Source organism: Phalacrocorax aristotelis, chromosome 2, assembly GCF_949628215.1.
Source record: "Phalacrocorax aristotelis chromosome 2, bGulAri2.1, whole genome shotgun sequence".
Taxonomy (NCBI): Eukaryota; Metazoa; Chordata; class Aves; order Suliformes; family Phalacrocoracidae; genus Phalacrocorax; species Phalacrocorax aristotelis.
In genome coordinates, this window is record NC_134277.1 from 148,373,549 (window position 1) to 148,397,005 (window position 23,457).

Genomic DNA, 23,457 nt, shown 5'->3' on the forward strand with positions numbered 1-23,457 from the left:
TAAGAATAGCATGAGGCAAATGAAATATAGTTTGTACCTTGCTTTTTGCTAAGGTTCTTCGAGGCAAAGGTGGAAGTTTAACAGTGATTAAACTGTACATTAGGTAAATGTATTGCACAGGTGGTTAGGAAGTATAATGGAAAATAACTCTGATTTCCACTGTTGGAGATGTTGTCTTTATTTTTTCTTTCTTTTCTTGGTCTGCAGCTGTGTCTTGAGCTCTGAAGTGTATTTTTAAACCTGTGGAGCAGGAAAACCTCTCACTTAACCTCAGGATTTTGATCAGTGGACTTAAATGATCCAAATGTGGCTTCAGTATTAAACTTACATGATACGAATGAGGCTAATGTTTTAAAATAAATGCTTATATGTGGACATGCATCATATTTTACAGCTTATTTATTTGATACTAAGGTGATGAGTTGCTCTCTTTTTTTTTTTTTTTTTACCACTGTTGCTAATTATCCTATAGAAAATGGCATTCTGTTTCCTGCTTCCAAGAATTAGAAACAGCATGGAGGGACAGGGAGCCAAGAATTGTAAGAAGCATGATGTAGTAGTTTACCAGTTGTAACTGGTGATGTGGAGCCTCTTACAGGAGCCTCTTGAGCCATGCAGAATTTCATGCAGACTGCTCATAAATATTTAACATGGTGTCAGTGATACATTAAAGATTAACTTGCCCTGTGAGTGGAAATGCTTGGGGGGGGGGGGAGGGGAAGGAAAAATACACCTGTATAACTTCATTTTAGGAGCAGGTTAGCTTGTGTGTGCAGAATTAGCATGATCTGCAAATAGGAAGCAAATAAGTCATGATAGTCAAGAACTAATAAAAGGACAGTTGGCTTTCACAGCAAACTCATCTAGCGTGTTGTCAGAATTGGACAAAATAACCTGGATTTTCTTTCTCTACATTGCACAGAAGCATAATAGGATTAACATCTCAAACCCAGCTGAAATGAAGCAGTGATTTTTGGCTAGTGACAGTCAGGTTTTCTGGAGAATTTTGAATGCTGTCATGGCAATTCTTGTTCCAGTCAATAATTCTTCTTCACTGGATATCAAAAAGAGAAAGAGATGCCATATTCTCTAAACTAGATTTATTTTAATATAAATTGAAAACAAGTGAAAAGAATATTTGAAAATATTTTTAATAGCTCATGATGACTGTTGCTTAAATTACTTAACTTTCCTGGGTCATTACATTAGTATTTCTATTTTCTATATTAAAAATTGCGCTGCTTAAGTAGTGGCATACTACGAGGTTTTGTTACATGTTCATGTGAGACTTTTTTCAAGGAATTCTTTGATTTTTTTTGAAAATATCATAAAACACCTTGTAAGATGAAATTTAACACTATATGTGAGACAGTTTTCTTGCAAATGTATGTATTGGGGAACATCATATATAACAAAGAAAATCCCAAATGAATTTTAAAAGTGAACATTTACATCTTTAGTGTCTCTAGTCATTAGAGTCTGCTTTATATGACAAAATTGGTTCCTCCCTACGACTTAGAGTCTGAATTCACATTTACTTTGTATGCAAAGACTCTCGGAAATAGAAAGCATTCAACATTTTATCTGTATCGCAATCTGTGTGCAATCAAATGTTGGTGTGATGTTTTTGTTGTGTGCCATGCTGTGTTTGCTTGCTTTTAGCTAGTTTTTAGTTGTAATCAAAGGGACAGATCAGTTTACACTGGATTTTATATATGAAATTATGGGATTACAACAGGCAAAGGTGAGATGCTGGGATTTTAGTTGAGGCGGCTTTGAAGGCTGAGTAGTTATGGTTAAAGGCAGCTTCTGCAGTGCCCAGCTGAGCTGCCTTTGCCTCTGCCTGCACCTGCAAAGTACTGGTCAGGTGTCCAGGTAAGGAGAGGGGTCTGGAGACCTGGCGAGAGCAGTTGCTGGGTCATTACACTCCCTGTGTGATTAGGGAAGCTTGTTGAATTGCCGGGTTTATGTTTGTTTTGGTTTGATTCATGTTTGGTGAGAGTGGGTGGAGCTGAGGTGTGGTGGAAGATTTGGTGTCTAACAGAACAGTGTACAAGTGAGTTCTAGAAATATAATGGTTATGGGGTCCCTGAGTGATTGCTGGCGGTAGCAGTTGTTGTATGTTGAGGTGACATTTTGGAGTGTGCAATGTATGTCTCTACTAATAGGGGTAACTTCTATTACCCCCATTCATGAGGTGCTTTTAGATACCGAGGACTTGAAAACTATGATCCACCTAAACAATTGAAGTATAAGTAATTATAAGAGGATTACTTCATATCTGGTGGCTTAGGCCAAATGAACTGGCTCCTTAACAGACAAAAATAAAACAGGTTATTTCTTTTGGTTTCCTGTAGATTGCTTGTGTGTTTTTTAGGGAACAGCAAACATTGTGGCAAGTGCATCTGCTTCTTTGAACTTCTAATGTTTTGATGTATGTGTGCAAAGCTTGCTAAATTAAGAGAACTTAAGACTAAGACAAATGTATCAATTGCTCAGGACCAGCCTATGTATGTGAAAAGAGTAATTGTAAATAAAACTGAAACAATTTTTTTTTCCTAAAACCCCTCGTTGCTACTGCCCAACCTTTTATTATGTGCTGTATGTATTTTGCCTCCAAGACTTAAATTGTTATTGGCTGACTCTTGACAGCTTTTGTAGTAAAAAATTCATTAAATTGACACCATTGTAAAAAGGTTTTTTTAGTTAAAAACTAAACATTTTTCTTTAAATTTAAAAAGTTTTATGGCAGCCTTTAGCATTTTCTTTCTTCTACCTTTTACTTAAAATTCAGTCTTTCTAAAACTAACGAGCCTCAATCGATTCTTATGACAGAGAACATTTATTTTTACTTTGTTTTTCGGTCATCAGCTGATACACTATTCTCTGACCTGCAGTTTTTTCTATCGTTGTAAATGTTGTATGTGGGTGATGAATGGTAGATGTGTGTCTGTTATACATAATTCAAACACTGTTTCATTTGGATTCACACTGGAATGGAGGCATTGATAATTTCTAAGTAAACAAGTAGGTAGAAATCAGACAGCTTATTTATTTTTGTGGGTTTAGCTTGTCAGCTTTTGTGAATGTTTGTGTTCTCTCACATTCTTGCTGTCTAACTTCGAATTTCCAGGGACCGTCATGTGTCTAGAACCATTTAACTTTACCCAGGCATATGAAATGTAACCCTGTGGTGGTTTTGGTTGAATGTTATTGTGCTACATTTTGTATTTTGAAAGCCTCAGGAGCAATCTGTGATCAGTGCAGGTAGATGGAAGAAAGTTCAGTGCTTAAATTTTATTGTCAGTTATGTTAACTATGCATTTTGAAATGCAAGAAAAACTGACAGTGTTTAGATCTATCGTTGTATGTTTTTTTCCAGCTGCTGTAAAGTTTAAAAAAATATTGGCAACAGTTGTCGTGGTACCTTCATATTAGTAAAGCCCCTATCTATTAACGAAAACTGTTTTCTGTAAGTTTCCTCAAAATTTGTTCTTGTCTATGGAACATCTGCCTGTATATAAATGTATATGTGTATAGAAAATCACATGCTTAGAAATTCCTGATCCAGAGAATAAATAAAACCTAGTCTAGGTAGTGCTCTCCTGCTGACTTCAAGAGTGTGCCTGCTGTCTTGGAGATCTGAGTCATAGTAAATGTACTCTTGAAACAAAAATCCTAATGCTAAAAGAAGCACTCTCTTCTATCTTACGTAGATAAACAGTGATAATTTTTATACTTCTGGGCACTCCCCTGGTGTAGAAAACCTTCACTTCCATGTCTGCCTTTCTTCAGGCTCTGTTCCGTAGGAGTTTGTAGATTCTTTTTAGAGTAGAAGTTCATAACATTTTCCTTCTACTGATAAATGTAAGCAGTGATTGAGTTTTCATAGTTTTTCTAATACTTCAAGTAAGAATTTATTCACCTGGAGCAGAAAAGTAATTTTAATACTGTTTGTCAATGAGTGAAACTACTTGGGAGAAATCTCTTGTAGCCTGTTTTTCCTAACCATGTCACAGAATCACAGAATGGCAGGGGCTGGAAGGAACCTTTGGAGACCATCTTGTCCAACCCCCCTGCTTGAGCAGGCACACCCAGAGCAGGGGGCACAGGAACGCGTCCAGGCAGGTTTTGAATGTCCCCAGGGAAGGAGACTCCACAACCTCCCTGGGCAGCCTGTTCCACTGCTCTGGCACCCGCACAGGAAAGGAGTTTTTTCTCATATTGAGGTGGAACTTCCTGTGTTCCTGCTTGTGCCCATTGCCCCTTGTCCTGTCATTGGGCACCACTGAAAGGAGTCCAGCCCCATCCTCTTGACACCCACCGTTTAGATATTTATAAGTATTGATGAGATCCCCCCTCAGTCTTCTCTTGTCCAGGCTAAACAAACCCAGATCTCTCAGCCTTTCCTCATAAGGGAGATGCTCCAGTCCCCTGATCATCTTGGTAGCTCTCTGCTGGACTCTTTCCAGTAGTTCCCTGTCTTTCTTGAACTGGGGGGCCCAAAACTGGACACAGTACTCCAAATGTGGTCTCACTAGGGCAGAGTAGAGAGGGAGGATAACCCCTCTTGACCTGCTGGCCACACCCCTTTTAATGCATCCCAGGATACCGTTGGCTTTCTTGGCCGCAAGGGCACAGTGCTGGCTCAGGGTCAACTTGCTGTCCACCAGCACTCCCAGGTCCTTCTCAGCAGAGCTGCTTTCCAGCACGTCAGCCCCCAGCCTGTACTGGTTCATGGTGTTGTTCCTCCCCAGGTGCAGGACCTTGCACTTGCTCTTGTTGAATTTCATCAGGTTCCCCTCGGCCCATCTCTCCAGCCTGTCCAGGTCTCGCTGGATGGCAGCACAGCCTTCTGGCGTATCAGCTACTCCTCCCAGCTTGGTGTCATCAGCAGACTTGCTGAGGTTACACTCTATCCCATCATCCAGGTCATTGATGAATATATTAAACAGGACTGAACCCAGCGCAGACCCCTGGGGAATACTGCTAGTTACGGACCCCCAGCCAGACTCTGCCCCGTTGAGTCATGACGCTCTGAGTTCTCTTGTTGAGCCAGTTCTCAATCCACCTCACTCTCCAATTATCCAACCCACACTTCCTTAGCTTCTCTGTGGGAGGCAGTGCTGAATGCCTTACTGAAGTTGAGGTAGACAACATCCACTGCTCTCCCTTCATTGACCCAGCCAGTCACGCCATCATAGAAGGCTATCAGGTTGGTCAAGCATGATCTGCCCGTGGTGAATCCACGTTGACTACTTCTGATAACCTTCTTTTTCTTTACATGTCTGGAGATGAACTCCAGGATGAACTGCTCCATCACCATTCTGGGGATGGAGGTGAGGCTGACTGGCCTATAGATTCCCAGGTCCTCCTTCTTGCCCTTTTTGAAGACTGGAGTGACACTGGCTACATTCCAGTCCTCAGGCACCTCTCCTGCCCTCCATGACCTTTCAAAGATGATGGAGAGTAGCTTCAGCAAGAACATCCACCAGCTCCCTCAGCACTCGTGGGTGTGTCCCACTGGGGCCCATGGATTTGTGAGAATCCAGTTTGCCTAGGTGATCTCTAACCCAATCCTCAACCAAGAGGAAGTCCTCCTTTATCCAGATTTGTCCTCTCTTCTCTGGGGGCTGGGATGCCTGAGGGCCAGCCTTAGCAGTAAAGACCGAAGCAAAGAAGGCATTCAGTACCTCTGCCTTCTCTGCATCCTGCGTTGCCAGGGCCTCTTCCTTGTTCAGCAGTGGGACCACTGTAATCTCAGTCCTCCTTTTACTGCTGGTGTATTTAAAGAAGCCCTTCTTGTTATCCTTGACATCCCTTGCCAGACTGAGTTCCAAGTGGGCCTTGGCCTTCCTCGTTGCATCTCTGCATACCCTGACTACATTCCTATTTTTCTCCCAAGTGGCCAGTCCCTTTTTCCACATACTGTGAACCTCCCTCTTCCATTTGAGTTTCTCTAGAAGCTCTTTGCTCATCCATGTGGGTCTCCTGGCTCGTCTGCCTGACTTTCTCCCACAGGGATGTACCGATCTTGACACCGATATGTCAGTTAAATTTTATTATTTATTGGATGGCTAGGTAAAAGTTTTTCTTACTGAATATGTTACTAACCTGAGGGACTGTGAACTCAGAAATTGAATCAATTATCTTACAGCATGGGCATGGTTTGTGTGATACAGTTTCAGAGGTCTGATACACACCTATCTGTTCTCTAGTAGTTTTTTAGTATTTATAGAAGCCACTTTTTTAGATCTCTTGCTCTCTAAACCCATTCTTCATATGCATATTATTCAGAAATAAAGTTAAAATTCCATTGCTATTCAGAAATCTCAAATTTTTTTTCTTCCCCTTTGCCCCCAGATATGCGTGATAAAATGAGGAAATGGAGGGAAGAAAACAACCGAAACAGTGAACAGATAGTAGATGTTGGAGAAGAGTTAATTAATGAATATGCATCTAAACTTGGGGATGACAGTAAGTAAACAATCATTACTTTTAAAATTACCATTATCTGATTTTGTCTTCTCTTTTCAGTCTCTATTTTGTACTTCTGTGTTGCTTTTCTGTAACTGTTGATGTTGATGAAATATATATTCCTTTTTTAGTGTAACAGGCTGTAAGAATTCCTAGATTTTATGTATTTCCTAAATATGGGCTGCAGTGAAAACAGGTGGAAAAATTACCTGCTAGAATGTTAGTTTGCTAGATTAGTAGTTAGACCATTATGTGAAAGCTTAGCATGAGACTGTTGTCTAGCTATCATTTGACTGATTTTCTGTTCTTAAACACTGTGGCAAAAATTGAGAAGTATCTTTTTATAACAGAGAAAGCTATTCCTTAAGTCATACATGCTGCAGGAATTAATATTAAATTAATGAATGTTTTTATTATAACATTACATTTGTCATATTTCAGTTGAATGTAAGTCAAAGTTTCTACTATTCATGAAATTATTATTTTCAGGGGATTTTAACTACCTTGTACAAATTTCAGTAGATAGAAGCTTGGATATAATATTTCATACTAAAAGAGAATTGTTCAGAAGGATGTCACAATACAATAGAACTCTTTACTATAAGCATACAATAAACCAAAGTATAACAAAATGCTATCAAGTTTGTATAGGTTTGCATATTAATCTCACACAGGTTTTTAATGCTAATTCTTTTTTTTTTTCACTTTTTTATAATTCAGGAAATTTAATATAGACATTCTTTAATAAATTTCTCTTGTAGTTCCTTCATTTTATTAACCACTGTTTTATAGTCACAAGGGGATTTTATCAGCCACCATAGTGGATTGTATTTACTAATAAAAGTTACAGTATTCCATATGATTAACTTTGTTCAGTTAGTTAACTTGTTCAGTTAGTTTAGTAAGTTAACTTTAATTCCAAATATAGAGTTCCAGGAATTAAAATCCACATAGTCATTTCAGAAGGACACTTTGCTTCCCTTCCCTGTCACATGAGGAATCTTTCAGTATTGGGTTTGGGGTTCTGCAGATAGGATTTGTTTTAGTGCTTTGCTCTGGCTCTGTCTTGCACCCTCCGAGCTCTAATTCTGTTCTGGAGTTCTTTCCGTTCTGAGGAATTTGGCCACTGCAAATGTTATACTTTTTTTGATATAAATACGTGGATAATCTACCCAAAGTATCATGTATTGAAGACACCTCTGTGCATAGCAGTGAGTCATGAACTGCATTTGGAGATTCAGTGCTTGAAGAAGATCCTGCACCGTGAGGGGTCTTACACTGTAACTGTGAGGAACATGCTTGGTTTTAGACTGCGTGGATAGGCTGAACACACCCACCTGCAGGAGAGTTGTTGTAGGTTCCTTCTGCTTTAGAACAACTCTGAGAACTAACATTGATTTTGCTAAGAAGAAAGTATGTTGCTAGTAATTAATGAGAACCCTATTTTAGTAAGAAATTGTTGAGGAGCTTGATACTCCTCTCAGATCTTACCAATGACTTTCTGAAACATTGTTCTCAGTAATACAGACTGAGTCACTCCTGTCTTGTCAGTGTTGAGTTTGTCCTTCTTTTCAAGATATATGTATTTTATTCTTTCTCAAACTTGGCGTTCAAGATTCATTAGATAAGTTAGCTGCAATGTTCCTGAGGTTCTGAGCAAATGCATAGAAGTATCTGAAATTTACTTACATATTTACATTTGGTTTAATTTCTTTTTTAAAAATAGTATCAGAATGGCAACTGTGTACAGTTTTAAAAACAAACAAAAAACAACAACTAAAGAAAACCCCAAACACACAATAGACCTAGAGTTCTTTCTTAGGTAGCCATAGAAGGTGAGTTGTATATGATGGATGTTAGTCTTGTTGCTTCATGTGTTTTCAGAAAATACCTCGATATTACAATGACTAATTTCAGAATGCGTATGGAAGGGAAAATAATGAATGCAGTGGGGTAGATTACTTGGGTATCTCTCTAACCTGCCTTCTCAGGCAGAAGACATCCAGTGTAATTGGTGGGAAAAGAAGATTTTATCATTATTAGTATTTTCAAAATAGAAATAACTTACAGACTATTCAGTTGAAGGGGTAGAGATACTACTATCCACATTATAATTTTAGTGAAAAGTTGGAATTTTCTTATGGACAATCAGTAGTCCCAAGCTGTAGAGTTGGACTTCAAAGTAGAGGAATAAGACCTTTGGGGTGGGTTTGTGTTTTGGGTTTTTTTTTTTTTTTTTTTCTTTTGTTAAGCTTGAACAAGAAAGTGCTAGTGTACAGATGAGAAAAACACATCCCTCTAGCCTGGATACTTGATTCTATTACAAGTATTCTCTTGCCTAATATCTGACACTAACCTGTGCTAGAGGCAGAGTTTCAAAGTAGATGGTTTGATTGAAAGGGGAGAGCAATTTCATAAAATATAAAAGTATCTTATTCTTGTGATTAGAAAGTTTTTTTAAAAATAATATATAATATATATAACTGATATACATTATCAATCTGTATTTTGTCTGTATCTATGTATTTTTACATTAATGGAAAAAATATATACATTATATAATAAAAATAGAATAAATGTCGTACAAACAGTTCCAATGGGGAAAAGCTGTTTCAGGCAAATTAATGTTTGTTTCTCTTCTTTTGTATACTTAGCAAGAAGTAGTTTTTTTTTTTAAAAAATAAATTGGAAATTCATATCATAGAAATTATTTTTAAAAATGAGAAGGCCTTTGTTATTGTTATCTTATATTTTATTTTTATTTTAGATTTTTATTTTGGAAGACATTTGCTTCTGTTTCAGTTCTGTGAAATATTGGGTGTACCTGATTGGACTTACTTGAGCTCAAAATACTTAGTACTTCTAATACTCACATTATGTGTTTCCCTCTACTATAACCTCTCTTTTCGGCAACTTGTGTAGCTACACTGTTAAGTTCTTTTTGCTCAAGACCTCAGCAGACCTAGAATAGGAATAATGTAATCTGTTGCCAATTTAGAGAAATTGTTCAAATCCAGGAAGAAGACAACATTTGTAGGACTTTCAGCAGTGAAACAGTTAAGGGAAATTTGTTTTCTTTCTAGAACAAATGGCTGTTCTCCAGGTCTGATCAGAGAGCAAGTCCTAATGGGGATCTGTTTAGAAGACTGCAGCTATAATGTTAGGAAAAGCAGAGAACTAGAGCTTTTTTGCCTTTCAAGATGTCAAAAGGTACTTTGTTACTAAAAGCAATAAAATTGCTTAAATGCGTTTTTAATTAATTCCAGCAGTTTCTTTAAATGCCCGTGTTTCAGTAGTGATCCATGGGAGTAGAAGGGGAAAAATATACAGACAGAATTCATTAATCTTATTTACATTGTAGGTGTTTCCTATTATCTTAAAAAAAATCAATTATCTGCATTTAATGTCTCTCTTGTGTCCAGTTTGGATAATATATGAACAGGTGATGATTGCTGCCCTGGACTGCAGTCGAGATGATTTGGCATTGGTAAGTTTTCAAGTTGATTTTTCCCTCAAACTTTAAGTTTTATTCCTGGGTATCTCTTCCAGATAGTTCTTTGGACAGTTACAGGATATCTTGTACTCCATAGCTTGGACTTGCAAAATAACTATCAAGAAATAGACTGCTGGGAAGAAACTGCCTCCACCCACCTTCTCTAATGTGTAACTTTTGTTTAGACAGATCATGTCTCTTCTGATAGCCATGAAAATATTTACAACTACTCTGGGATGGGCTAAATGTCAAGAATAATACTGAAGTTGCCAAATTGTACAGAGAGTGTTTGTTTATTGAAAAACTCTCAAATGATACTGGTTTTCGAATATTTTGAGAAAAAATGTCCTGTCATGCATATCATATTGTATGTCATGTTGGCTGTCATCAAAGTAAGTCATTGATATATTGGAGCAAGTCTTCAAGATGAATAAGGAGCTGGACTGCATAATGTATAAGGATAGGCTGAGAGATCTGGGTTTGTTAAGCCTTGAGAAAGCTAAGAGGGGATTTTATTGCTGTCTGAATATGTACTAATGGGAAGGTATAAAAAGGTGGAGACAGACCTTTGCAGATGTGCAGCAAAAGACAAGTGCGAGAGACATAAGCTGCAATAAAGGAAATCCCAATTAGATATTAGGAAAAAGTTCTTAACAATGGAGTTAATGAACACTTTGGGACAAGTGGTACAGAGAAGCTGTGGAATCTCCTTTGGAGATGCTCAGAAACGGACTGGGATAAGGTCCTGCACTCACTTGGAAGCTGGCTCGGTTTTGAGTGGGGATTTGGAGCAGGTGACCTCCAAAGGTCCCTTGCAATCCAAATTATTCAATGATTCTTGATAAAAATATTGTTAGTGGATATTTGGGTTTAGTCAACTTATATGAAAATTTATCTGAATTATACAAATAACAATTTGGATAAAATTTTATGTAGAATTGTAATACCTAGTCACTGGATTAGAAATTTAAAAACCACCAAAACAAACAAGAAAACCCAACCAAGCTTAGCTAGTCCTTTAAAGGCAGTGACTGAAAAAGGCAAAAGTGTGTTTTGCAGGCAAATTAGTAGCCTTTTCATCCCTCCTTCACAAAATGTTGGGGAAAAAAAACCATGAGCTTGTCTTGTGCCCTGAAAGCTAGCAGGCTTGAGCTGATTCAAAGCAAAAAGAGATATCTTTTCAGGAGTCCTGGTCTTTCATGGGGATTACTTTTCCTGTGCCTTGTTCTCTGTCAGATGGCAAAATACCCCATAAAGTCTTTGACCTTCATGTGATGTCATTTGGGTGAAACTTAATGGTGTGTGATATACAAGGGGTCAGACTAGAGGGTGTAGTTGGGAGAAGGACAATTTGAAAGTAGGCAGAACTAGACAAGTTTATCTTGCATCCCATGTGTATATGGTAGAGTGGGGTATGCTGGAAAACACAGCACAACGCACTGAACTTGTTGTGAACCCACTGAACTTCCCTTTCTTTTGTTCCTCAGAAGAAAATACTGTTGTAGTGTAGCTGTCTGGTTAAGCAAAAACAAATAGACTTACTGTTTAAATAAATCTATTTCTATTTCCTGATTTATATCTAAAACAGTTTTGGTCTTTATTTTACAGGTCTTTTTAGGAAGACTTTCACAAAATTGTTGAGGGAGCCAGTGTTGAAAGATCAGTTGTGAAACACTATTTTCACTAACCCTGGCAGGGATTTTAAATTGCAATTTCTGTGCCCTCCAAGGAATATTGCTTGAGATGAGGGAGTGCAATATTTTATATGCAGCTCAGAAAGGAGGTTAAAAGCTTAGAGGGAAACTTAGTTCCTTTTTTTAGCTTTTTAAAATTTGATTGATTTAAAATAAAGAAGTAAATTTAAATAGGTCAACTTCATCTGGCTTTTTGCTGTAGCTATAGCCCCAAAGTAGACAAACAGCTTTAGAACTTCTGGTTTTTAGCAGTGAGCTTTTGACAGCTGCGATGCATTTTTGCTTAGGGGGATAGGTCTCATCTGCTCCAAACGAGGGGGCTGAAGTGGTTTGGAGTAAATTATCTGACTTCTGTTTTTTTATTTTTCTTTCCTCTTTTGATTACTGCTGTCCCCTTTGTCCTGCACAAAACAACTGCGTAATGCATGCCCCTACTGCAGTCAGCCAGTTCTTTCACATGCATGTTTTCGTGAAATTACCTGCTGCTGGCAGGCACTTGCACTACCAGTGTTTTACATGCTGAACTCCAGGTTTATATTTCTTTGCCTTTGCCAGACCTTTACAATTAAAAACCTACGTCATTAAAAGAATCAGAAAGCAAATGAACTACAAATTAAAGTTTTACATACAAATGAGATTTGTCATTGTAACTGCTGAGTTTCTGAGAGAATCTCAAAAGTAGATTATTGACATAATGCAGAACCAGTTGTCGATAACATAAATGATTATGGGGATTACAGGTTAAATTTAAAAAGAGGACATTCAGTGCTGTTGAGTCCAGAACACTTCGAAGGTATAGCTAATGTAGTTTATTAATGAATTTTGTTTTCAGAAGTGTTGCAGTGACTTATTCATGACTGTGTCACAAGTTTTCATGTCACTTTTTGCGTCTGATGTTGTAATCTGCAGGAGTTTATTTTGGCCTTGTGGCTGCTGTATTCTGCTGAATAATGATCATGTAGTCACATCTAATGTGAACAATTCTCGTCATGTGCTACTTCATCGGCTCTTTTTATATTGTCGATGGTGTTTTTCTAGATGTAGAAGTCCATCTGCAGATTGTAGAGTTTAGTATTATTGCAAACGTTACAATTTTTGACATATGAAAATTTTATTGGAGAAAAGCAGTACATGTTTTTATACTGAAGATCACTGTCCGTCAGGATTCCCAAATCACAGGGTGAATTTATTGTCTGCAAAACCTGAGTCTTGCTATGTGAAATTGTGTTGTTGAGATCTTGGTTCATTGGAAACTCAGATGATAATAATAAAAATATTCTGCATTTACTTGCGGCTAAGCGTTACTTCTTTGATTATGGTTTCCTTTCTCTCTTCTCTATTTTTTGCATCTGGGAGAGATGTGAATATTTCTCTTTGCTGTGCTCTAGCACCCTGTTTATCTACAGAAACAGAGAGGGAACCTACTAATATTTACTGATTTGCTTTTGTATTTTTCCTTTGACCAGTGGACATGGTGAGATGGAACAGATTATGTAGACAGGCCTCTGATAGAACCTTAGGTCTGAAGAAAAAGTTTATAAGATGAGTTGCATAAATAAATGCCTGGAAAAGGAGGATTCTGTGTGAAGCTTTTAATGTGATTCAAACTACTGGTCTTTTGAGAGCCTGGGGACTCTTGCCTCCCACCATAATGAGTCAGCTACAAGCTTTGCAGTGCTATATAGCCACATTCATGATATGGTTAGAGTTAGTTTGCTCTGGGGAAGTTGTGACTCAGTCCCTTTACCAAACATCCTTTTTCGCTAATCCAGAGAAATCTGCCTGTGATTAATTCCTTTTATCCAGCCCAGGTGTCTCATTGATTTCAGGAGTTAGAAGCTATGCCTCTTCTGCCAGCAGGCTCAACCCAAACCAGTGACAAACATTTTCTTTGGATTTCAAAGTTCTATTTGAAAAATAAACACAGAGCATAGTATTAGCATAGTTTGTACCATTGTGAGCTATCCATTTATTAAAGAAGTACCACATAAGCTTTTACTGTCTCTATTTTGTTTTTTTCCTGTCTTGTGTTATTATGAGGCAACTAAGTAGACTTCAAGTTTTAACAGTATCAGAACTGTTGTAGTAGGTGAGTTTAATTTTCTAGGCAAATAACTACTTCCAAGAAGGCCTGACTATCTAATGACCTGTATGGAAGATATTTCTTAGAATTAGCCTTATAACAGACAAAGCTTTGGTTTCCAAGCTTTTCTTTATCAATACACTTTATTGCTTATTTCAGAATTTGGTATTTGCTTTTATTCAGAAGTGCCATTTCAGGTTTTTGAATTATCAGCCAAGGACTGTTTTTTTTTTTTTTTTTTTCTTCTTCCAGGTCCTGTGTTGCTAATTATATTCACAGTAGTGTTTTTTGTTTTATTTGTATAGTTTTGTCTTCAGGAGCTAAGGCGGCAGTTTCCTGGGAGCCACAGAGTTAAACGATTAACTGGAATGCGATTTGAAGCTATGGAAAGGTAAAACCTGAATTTAAAAAAAATGTACTTTCTGTCTGGAAAGGTGCTTGCTATTTCTTAAAAAGCCATTCAGGCACCATGAAAGTATGGCAAAGCAATGCTGGGCAGTTTCTTTATAGAAAATAATGGTGTGCGTGATCATATTATGATGTTTAGATATTTTTATTGCATTTTTACATGTGCTATGCAGCATTACATTTTTGCAATCTTCCCATCAGACTTCATAAATTAAAAAGATCTCTTATTTGACACCATAAGTCATTACAGAGTAAAACACTAGGCATTTTTTTTGGCAAAGTCTGAGGTATACAGAGCAAGAGCAGCATATGAAAATCAGTGCCAGCTTTCTTGTCTTCATTGTTCTCCTACGCATTCTGGCATTTCTCAGGGGTTGGTATTGTGACTGGCGCTGTTTAACATCTTTGTCGGCGACATGGACAGTGGGATTGAGTGCAGTGTCAACAAGTTTGCCAGCAACACCAAGCTGTGTGGTGCGGTCGACACACTGGAGGGAAGGGATGCCATCCAGAGGGACCTTGACAGGCTTGAGTGGTGGGCCTGTGCTAACCTCATGAAGTTCAACAAGGCCAAGTGCAAGGTCTTGCACATGGGTCGGGGCAATCCCAAGCACAAATACTGACTAGGAGGAGAAAGGATTGAGGGCAGCCCTGAGGAGAAGGACTTGGGGGTACTGGCAGATGAGAAGCTCAGCATGACCTGGCAATGTGCGCTTGCAGCCCGGAAAGCCACCTGTATCCTGGGCTGCATCAAAACAAATGTGTCCAGCAGAGAGTGCCCCTCTATTCCACTTGCATGAGACCCTACCTGTAGTACTGCGTTCAGTTCTGGGGACCCCAGCATAAGAAGGACATGGGCCTGTCAGAGCAAGTCCAGAGGAGGGGTATGAAGATGATCAGAGGGCTGGAGCACCTCTGCTATGAAGACAGGCTGAGAGAGTTGCGTTTATGCAGCCTGGAGAAGAGAAGGTTGCGGGGAGACCTTATAGCAGCCTACCAGTACCTGAAGGGGGCCTACAAGAAAGCTGCAGGACTTTTCACAAGGGCATGTAGTGATAGGACAAGGGGTAATGGTTTTAAACTAAAAGAGGGTAGGTTTAGAATAGATATAAGGAAGAAATTCTTCACTGTGAGGGTGGTGGGGCACTGGACCAGGTTGCCCAGAGAAGTTGAGGATGCCCCATCCCTGGAAGTGTTCAAGGCCAGGCTGGATGGGGCTTTGAGCAACTTGGTTTAGTGGAAGGTGTCCCTGCCCATGGCAGGAGGGTTTGGGACTAGATGATCTTCAATGTCCCTTCCAAACCAAACTGCTCTGTGATTATATGATCAACATTCTGTTCTAAAGCACTTGTCTTGGGTGTAGAGAAGGACTTCTAGTACATTTGAATGCTAGCAAATCTGTCCCATGCCACATTTTGCATAGAGTTGGTACGATTTGGAGCATTTGGGCAATCTTGATACAAAGGACCAGAACTTAGAAGTAAACCCTAAACGCTTTTTTAAAAGAATGTATTTAGCAGATGGTCTTCATCCTCTACCTTCTTGCAAAATTAACTTTGAAAATGTTATTTGGTATGAAGCACCAATGAATGTCTATTGCTTGGATCTAGAAAAGTGGATAACTGGACTCCACAAATGCAGAAGCAGTCAACTAGCCAACTAGGTGTTCCATATTTCACACTCACTTTATATCAAACACACATTCGTGAAGAATTTCCATTAAACTTAGTTCTCCTTCTGTCTTCACTTGGTATAGGATAGGAAGACAGTGAGAGAATGGCATTTTTCTGCCCTTCCTGAAACCTGTTCAGAAGTGTAAAAGATCATAATTCTGTTCAGGCTTATGTGACTCCATTGAAGACATCATTGCATGGGAACAGATCTTTGTCGGAGGTGACTGCTGCACAAACATTGTGTTGTTTCAGCAACGATGTGCTATGGAGCCACAGTTTTTGGAGAGTGCTCATAAAAATTCTTGACAGAATGTGTCTGTCAGGTTAGATCCTTGAGATTGGAATATCAGGAGAGCAGAGGTGTTAACAGAAGCCGAGGTTTCATCTTCATAGATTCTCTCCAGAAGTCAGAGGAGAAAGACTTAAGCTCTGGGTTGTCTTGAACAGGAACTCATTTCCAGGTGCTCTAAGCCATGCCCTGAAGAAGCCTGCCTCTCTTCACTGACTATAAATAAGGCCTAGGGAGACTTAAGCTGGAGGGATCACATTTTTAGTTGAAAAAGTGAGCTGCTTGTTAAATTCTGAGTGAATTCTAGGATCTATGAAGGATCTTGCCTTCCCCAGCAGCAAGAGGAAACAGTGAAGAACATCCCTGTAGACTGAGACATCCCTGTAGACACTTGCTAATCAAAAGAATAGTATTCTGGAACTTTACCCTGTAAAGCTGGACCATTGTGTTCAGTCTTGTAAAATATATTTGTTAAAGTAACAACTAACAGAGAACACGAATACATCATTTTACAGCATGCCTGCTCAAGTCTGGAGCAGTCACCTTCTACTCGTTTTTGCTTTGTGCTTCATTTCACATTTGTTCTCATACCTTACGGTAACTGGACTGGACAGCTGAGCTGTGCGAACGTCAGCAGTGCTTAGGGAGCAGTGAGAGTACGTAAATGGGTGACCAAGGTGAGAAGGGCATGTGTAACATTAAAATCAGCAGTACCTCTGAAAAACTAATTGTCAAACTACCTGTGAAGACACAAAGTATGCCCTAGTTATGTGGTGATAGCACAACAGCTGTGTAGTCAAATGTATTTTGAATTGAATTATTTTATTTGTCCAGTTTGGGTCATGTACACAGCTGGCTGAACACACTGATCTGCTTCCCAGAAGGTTTAAAGCATTTATAGCAGCTGAAGTAACTTGTTTCAAGCGTACTTCCAATAGCAGTATTAATTAATACAACCTATGTAGTGATGGTGGAAAGCTTTTTCTTTCAAGATTTGTGGTATTCTCTAGAGATGGACTCTTGTGTGAATCCCCCCAGTTTACTGTATGTGGCTGCTTATATTTTATAAAATCGTAACAGAAGAAACTTACATGAAGTTTTAAATTACAGCAGTGAAGTGAAGAGTCATTATTTTGGATGGCCTTTCAAATTCTAAGGTTTCTGTTTCTTGGGAAAGGTGAAAGGGAGAGTTGGGATGTGATGACTGGACCTATTGGGTACAGAAAAAGAGAGAACAGACAGGAGAGTGAGAAATTGTGTGTAAAATAGATGTTGCTGCTGAAACGGTATTCCATGAAGCAATTACCATGTGTTTTTTTAACTTGGTGACATAAAATACCATTGTTCATATTTAGCACTCACTCCAGAGAATTTTCTGTGAATGTGGTCTGCTTAAATGTATTTAGTATAAAAAGTGCAGGAGGGTTATTAACTATTGCAAGGAAAGTCAAAAAGTCAGGAGCTCTGTCTTAGCAGAAATAAATGCGAATAATTTCTTTGAACAGGTATGATGATGCTATCCAGTTATACGATAGAATTTTACAAGAAGATTCAACTAATACGGTAAGTTTAAAAGATTTTTCTGCACTGCAGTAGTTTGTTTGAAATTGCGATTACATTTTGTGGGTTTCACTGTGGAAAAACATATGTCTGTGTTACTGTGTTTGGTTCCTTTAGTTTCCTAGTATAATAACCTATGTTACCTTCATTGGAACAAACAAGATTTGTTTCATGATGAGAAGACATAATGCAATACCTGCATAAACACTGAATTTAGAAGACAGGATTATAACTAGCAACTGTTCCAGCAGTTTTAGTAGAGTTTAGATTGGGCTTTTCAGCTTTACCATTTTCCCTGATTATTCAGTATTTAAAGGACCAATATAGTCTGCCATTTGTCTTCTGTGTTCCTGATGTTTAATCTTACTTAAAGATTAAGTATGAATACACTCAGGTAGCGCTTGAGTAGCAGTTATTTTGATTTATTGTCTGGGCTACTTTACTAGCTTTTGAATCAAAATGCTGTAAAGCTTGCCAATCATATAAAACAAAAGCTGAGACAGAGTGTACTTTTCTTTTAAGCGTTTTTTGAATACTGTTTGTGTAAGCCACCTTGAGCTATTAGGTGCCAAAATGAAAGTCTAGGAAACTTGTAGCAATGTATTTTCATGCACTTTTTTTCCACAAAGATGAAACTGGAAATATGCAGAAACTCTGGTGTTTCAAATTTTGATACCATATGTTGCAAAGGCAGTTAATTATTAGTAATTTTTGTCTATTTGATGGTACGTTTTTGTCTGTGTTACTTGGTTTTGAGGCACTGGTTCTCTTTATTGGGTAAACTTCTATGTAAATGTAGTACTTGGGCTATTGCAGATGTTTTGGCATTCACATGTAAACCTTCCCTGGTACATTATGAACCTCTACCTGTCTTGAGTCAGCTTATTTGATGTGGTCTGCTGTTCAGGAGGGAAAAACCCGCAGAAGCACAGATAACTGGGGTTAACCTAGGGTATGCCAGAGCTGGATATCAATGAAGTGCCATCACTTAAACTAAGTAAAACATTAAAAAAAAACCCCACAAAACAAATAAAATCTTAAACAAAACAACAACAATCAAAAAACACCTAAACCTCCAAACCAGAAAAATATGTTCAAGCATCACATCTGAAAACTTTAATACTAAGTTAAGCACTTGGATGACAGTGGTAGATTAAAGTCTGTGTCTTTTAGAAGTGATAGAAATCATATTTTTTGTGCAAGGATAAAAATTATTTCAATTCTTCATTCTTATTTTTCACTCTCCCTGGAGCAGTACTACTTGAACTGTGTTTTGCGAGACAAATACAGGTGGTCTGCAGTTGTCCTTTGGAGGTCTGTAGTGTTCTTAAGTAGAAGTTTGAGCACAAGGTGCATAGCTGTCTGCAGTAAATGTTGGTGATTTTATCAGTGTACATCCCAAAGAGTTTCAGAGAGACTAAGTCTTCAGAGTCACGTTAAAACAAGATGGAACCCACCTACAGTGAAACCACAAGAACAGGGCACCTAGGTGCACATTCGGTGACCTTTGGCTGAAGCCAGTGCAAAATGAAGCACCATATTACAAAGACTTCTGTGGACCACAGGTCTTTGAAGTGTGTATTTTTGGCAGTTCTACTCTTCAGCTGTCTCAACATGGCTAACGTCATCTGAGTGGTTTGTTGGATAGTTTTCTGAACCAAAATGGTATATTTAAGTAATATGCATGACTTTTACCTAATTTGGATTTCCTCCTTAATAAAATCATAAAGATCCATAAAATGGTAATATTTAGAAGCATGATGTAAATATTAGAACAGCTGCATGATCTATTGGATTTCTTAAGATCTGAGAACAGAACTGGAGTGTTAAATGCAAAGCAAAGGTTCCTTGCTATATAACCATAGAACAGGTTGGCTACGCCTTGCATGTGAAGACTGAAAGTTAAATAGCAAGTTTTGATAAATTGTCATGTGCTGATTTCTTTGTCTTTTACCTGTTAATTATTTCCATGCACACATGTGGCTGCTGTAGGAAAATAAATATTTCAAGATTTTTAAAAAGCAACTGTTGCTGAGTTTGTCTTGGCACTCACCGTACCTTATAGCAATTTCTTCTGGTTTGCTGACACATGGAGTTGCTTATATACATTAAACGTTTTGGCAAGTGCTCTAAGTGAAATGTAGACATTTGTTCACACGAATCATGTAAAAATCATACTTTGCATCAACTGACAGTTTCAAATAGAAGCATGGAAAAAGCTTTTTCAAAAAATTATTTCTTTTAGGCACCTAGCAGACTTTTCCATTATGAAACTTTGAACTCATTATGTAATGGACATTCACATTTTTGGATGAGGTTTTGTTGCATGCAAAACTCTGAAATCAAGATAACAGTAATTATTTTATTTTATTTCTTAGGACAGAATTCAAAGTACTCTTTGTTTTTCAAAGGTGATCATCTCAATGTTTTATCTCACTATGAGCTTACTTGCTGAAAAAGGTGACGTATTTGACAATGGAGCAATGTTAATGTTGCCACTTCAGAGATCATGTTTCATTTTTCTATGCATATAGGCGTTGAGTAAGAGTCTATCCCTTCTCTAAAGAGTTTAACATTTATGAATGCAATGTGACTCCTGTGAAAAGCACAACTTTTGTGCATTTTAATAGGATAGGAATGGGAACCTTTTCCATTCTTGTCCATTTTGCTTGAAATGAAGGCTTATTAGAGCTGCAGCTGGCAGACGGCTCGGTTATTAAAGTTGCATAACATTTTCCATAGTAGGGACTTCTTTATTAATGATATTTAATGTAGTATCCAATTGAAAATCTGTATACTAGTGCGAACAGTGGCTGAGTTGTTTGTAGGTCTTCTCACAGAATGCTAAGTCTGTTTTTCAGAACAGAATGAAGGGGACATTGGTTTTTTAGCAGGATTGGTAGAAAGGACTTTTTTGATTGTTTTTTTGTTGTTAATGTATTTCATTGAGAAATCCTCGTTCTGCTCTGCCTTGGAGAAAAGCCTTAGATACCAAGAGGAAGAGAGCTCTTAGTAGAATGCAGCTTCTATTATACTGTAAGAAAAACACCCAAAGTGGCTAAGTTACAGCCATCTGAAAATCTTCACTTCATGTTCTCAGTAGAGTGTGCTGGAATTTTTATTAAATACATCATCCTAAAATCCCATTTGTGCTGAGCATGATCTATTCCAGGCTACAGAGACTAAGCAGGACTTCCCTGCCGTTGCTCCTCATGGCTGTAGGACTGTGGGAGAGGGGCAGAAAGTAGGGAGACTCCTTTCTTTTCTGAGTTGCACCCAAGGGATGAGCAGAAGGGGAAAAAAATCCAGAAGGAACTGCTTGAAAAGAGGAAGAAGCAGAACTGTGATGACCAAAAGAGAGAGGAGCAGGTAGTGGAAGGCTAGGTGGTTAATTAGGAGGAGAGGTCAGGTCAGATGTAGCCATGCAGCAGGTGGCTTGAAGGGTGGGTAGGAGATCAGAACAGAGGGATTTTTATCAGCATTAATGTCTTGGGCTTCTCCCCCTCTTCCCCCCAAAAAAAGAAAAAAAAAATCACATTTTTCCCTGGGGCACTGTATTTTCTGCTGTCAGTAAATAGCTTTGAGACCTACTGGTGAAATGTTTCTTATTCCCTGTAGTACCTGGTGTGTATTAGTTCTGTCAGTAACTGTTTTAGCTCTAATAGTGAAGACATTTATCACTTGAATGCTGAAAGTAACCAAACTTGTAGTTTTACAAGATGGAATTTCTGTTCTTTCACTAAAGAAAACCCAGGTACACTTTGTACCTTCTGGAGTTAAGGCTGAATGCTCAACCATGCTACTTAAAAATGCCAGAATCTGCATGCCCTTAATGACTGGTACTCTTTGGAAGTAGTTATTGTTTAGCAGTATCCTCTGTAAATTCAGATGATACAACAGCTAAACTTTTGATACAATTTTATAGTATGAGGTGCCATGCCACATTCAAACTCCAGGCATTTTGAATCATAAGTTGATCTTCACAGCGCTCTCGGTATCTTTATTAGTGTTCTGGACACTACAGTGGGGATTATGTTTTGGATGGATTACTTGTGGAAAATTAATTAGGAAATTTGCATGAAGTTGATATATCCATATTTTCTATTCGATATGTAAGTCCTCGTTTCTGGGAATGGGGCTCTTACATAAGAACATTACAAATGGAAGTATGAATGTTTTTTTCTTTCATTTGTCCCACAGCAGCCATGTGAGATGAAACAGTACTGACATTTTATGTATGGAGAGCAGATGAAAGCCCATCTCTGTAAAATTATTTAGGACTTGGTTCCTAAGCAGGCAGTTAGCTATCTGATTGTGCTATTGATTTTAGTTCTGTAATGAATATTAAATTAGTAATTTTTAAACTGTATGTACATGTCTGTATCAGATTAAGTTGAATGCATTTTTGCGTTATTCTACCCTAGCAAAGATTCTGCGTTTGGGAAGCAATTTGAATGGAGACCCATCTATTTTAATTAAAGAGCTAAATATTTTTGTCAGTCAGACCTTTCTTGAGGTGGCCTGTGCAGGAGTGCAAAGAAGATTGATGATAAGAAAATAAATTTTGTTCATGCGTTCGAGTTGGGTTGGTGTCTAACCCACTCCACTGTCATCCTAGTGCACCTGCAGTTTCTCCTAATGCTTCAACTCAACCATCAAGATTGCAGAGCACTTGGTCAACACCCGGGGAATTTAAGATAAGGCACATAGTTCTGCCTTAATTTTAATCCACAGAAAATCTGATGTCTTCCATGGGATAATTCTTCTGCTGTTTTTCTTACTGCTTTTTCAACTAAGCTTTTAATACAAGAAGGCACTGTATAGGCTTGCTTAGCTTAGGGCGTGTGAATGATAATCTCATTAACTTCATGGGTCTAGTAATATTGTGTGAACAAAAAACTAAAAATAGAATTGTGAGAACAAAGTTGTGTTCTGGGTGAAGCTGTTGTCTTTCAGGGTTTGTAAAATACTTCACTAACAGCTCTGTTGTTTATAGGAGTGTGCAGGAACAAGTGTATGGTCAACAACATGGTCCTATGAAGTTACACTTTCCTTACTAACTTAAAATGGTTACACTACTTAGAGGTTCTTTTTATAGCCAAGCTGGGTATGTTTCAGAAGAGGCACAGCAGGTGGTTGAAGACGTGTGGAAATCCAGATACTGGAAGGATTCAGAGCAAAAACTTGGTATCATGTGAATAGGCAGCAATTAGATGTCATGAATATCTGAGTCTATTCTTCCTAGCATGTCGTTCTATAATTGTGCATTACTACCTTCTTGACTATATAGGTGACTTTTTTCCTCCGGTTCCTTATCTCCATCAAATAAAATGAGAATAATGAGACTAGGTCTGAGCACTGGTTATCTGCTTATCATCTGAACAGTGATAGTTTTTTAAAACTTCAGTAGCTGTGCATTCATTTTGAACAGACGAGGGACCTCCCATTATTGCAGATTTGTACATACAGCTACAGGACACTTTAAGTTTCAAAAAGGAGAACTACTCACCAAATTAAGTATGTACTAACAGAGGGAATTTTCGGAGAAGGTGTGTCTGTTTCATTAAATACATGGCTAGCAGTGCCAGGAAAGATGTAACTAGTCCTAAACTTAAGTTTGTATGGTGGTACTTCTAAAGGGAATTGAAAAAGATAGCTTGGCACTGGCTCTGGTACAGGATGGAGTTGGTGAGAGTTGTGTAGAGCTGGAGCTGCTGCTTCAGATAGTCCCTCAAGGAGGCTGGATGATTGAGCTGCAGATGCGCTACATGGATCCTAAA

The 23,457-nt window shown here is 38.3% G+C and overlaps 1 protein-coding gene across 2 annotated transcripts in view; it reads left to right on the plus strand.

Moving 5' to 3' along the window:
* EMC2 (ER membrane protein complex subunit 2) overlaps positions 1 to 23,457 on the plus strand; it is a 49,668-nt gene that overhangs the window by 2,556 nt on the left and 23,655 nt on the right. For both annotated transcript variants that reach the window (XM_075085613.1, XM_075085614.1), the window contains 4 exons: positions 6,364 to 6,477; positions 9,900 to 9,964; positions 14,053 to 14,138; positions 17,623 to 17,680. In XM_075085613.1, the coding sequence (XP_074941714.1) occupies positions 6,364 to 6,477; positions 9,900 to 9,964; positions 14,053 to 14,138; positions 17,623 to 17,680 (323 nt within the window). The remainder of the gene's footprint in view (positions 1 to 6,363; positions 6,478 to 9,899; positions 9,965 to 14,052; positions 14,139 to 17,622; positions 17,681 to 23,457) is intronic.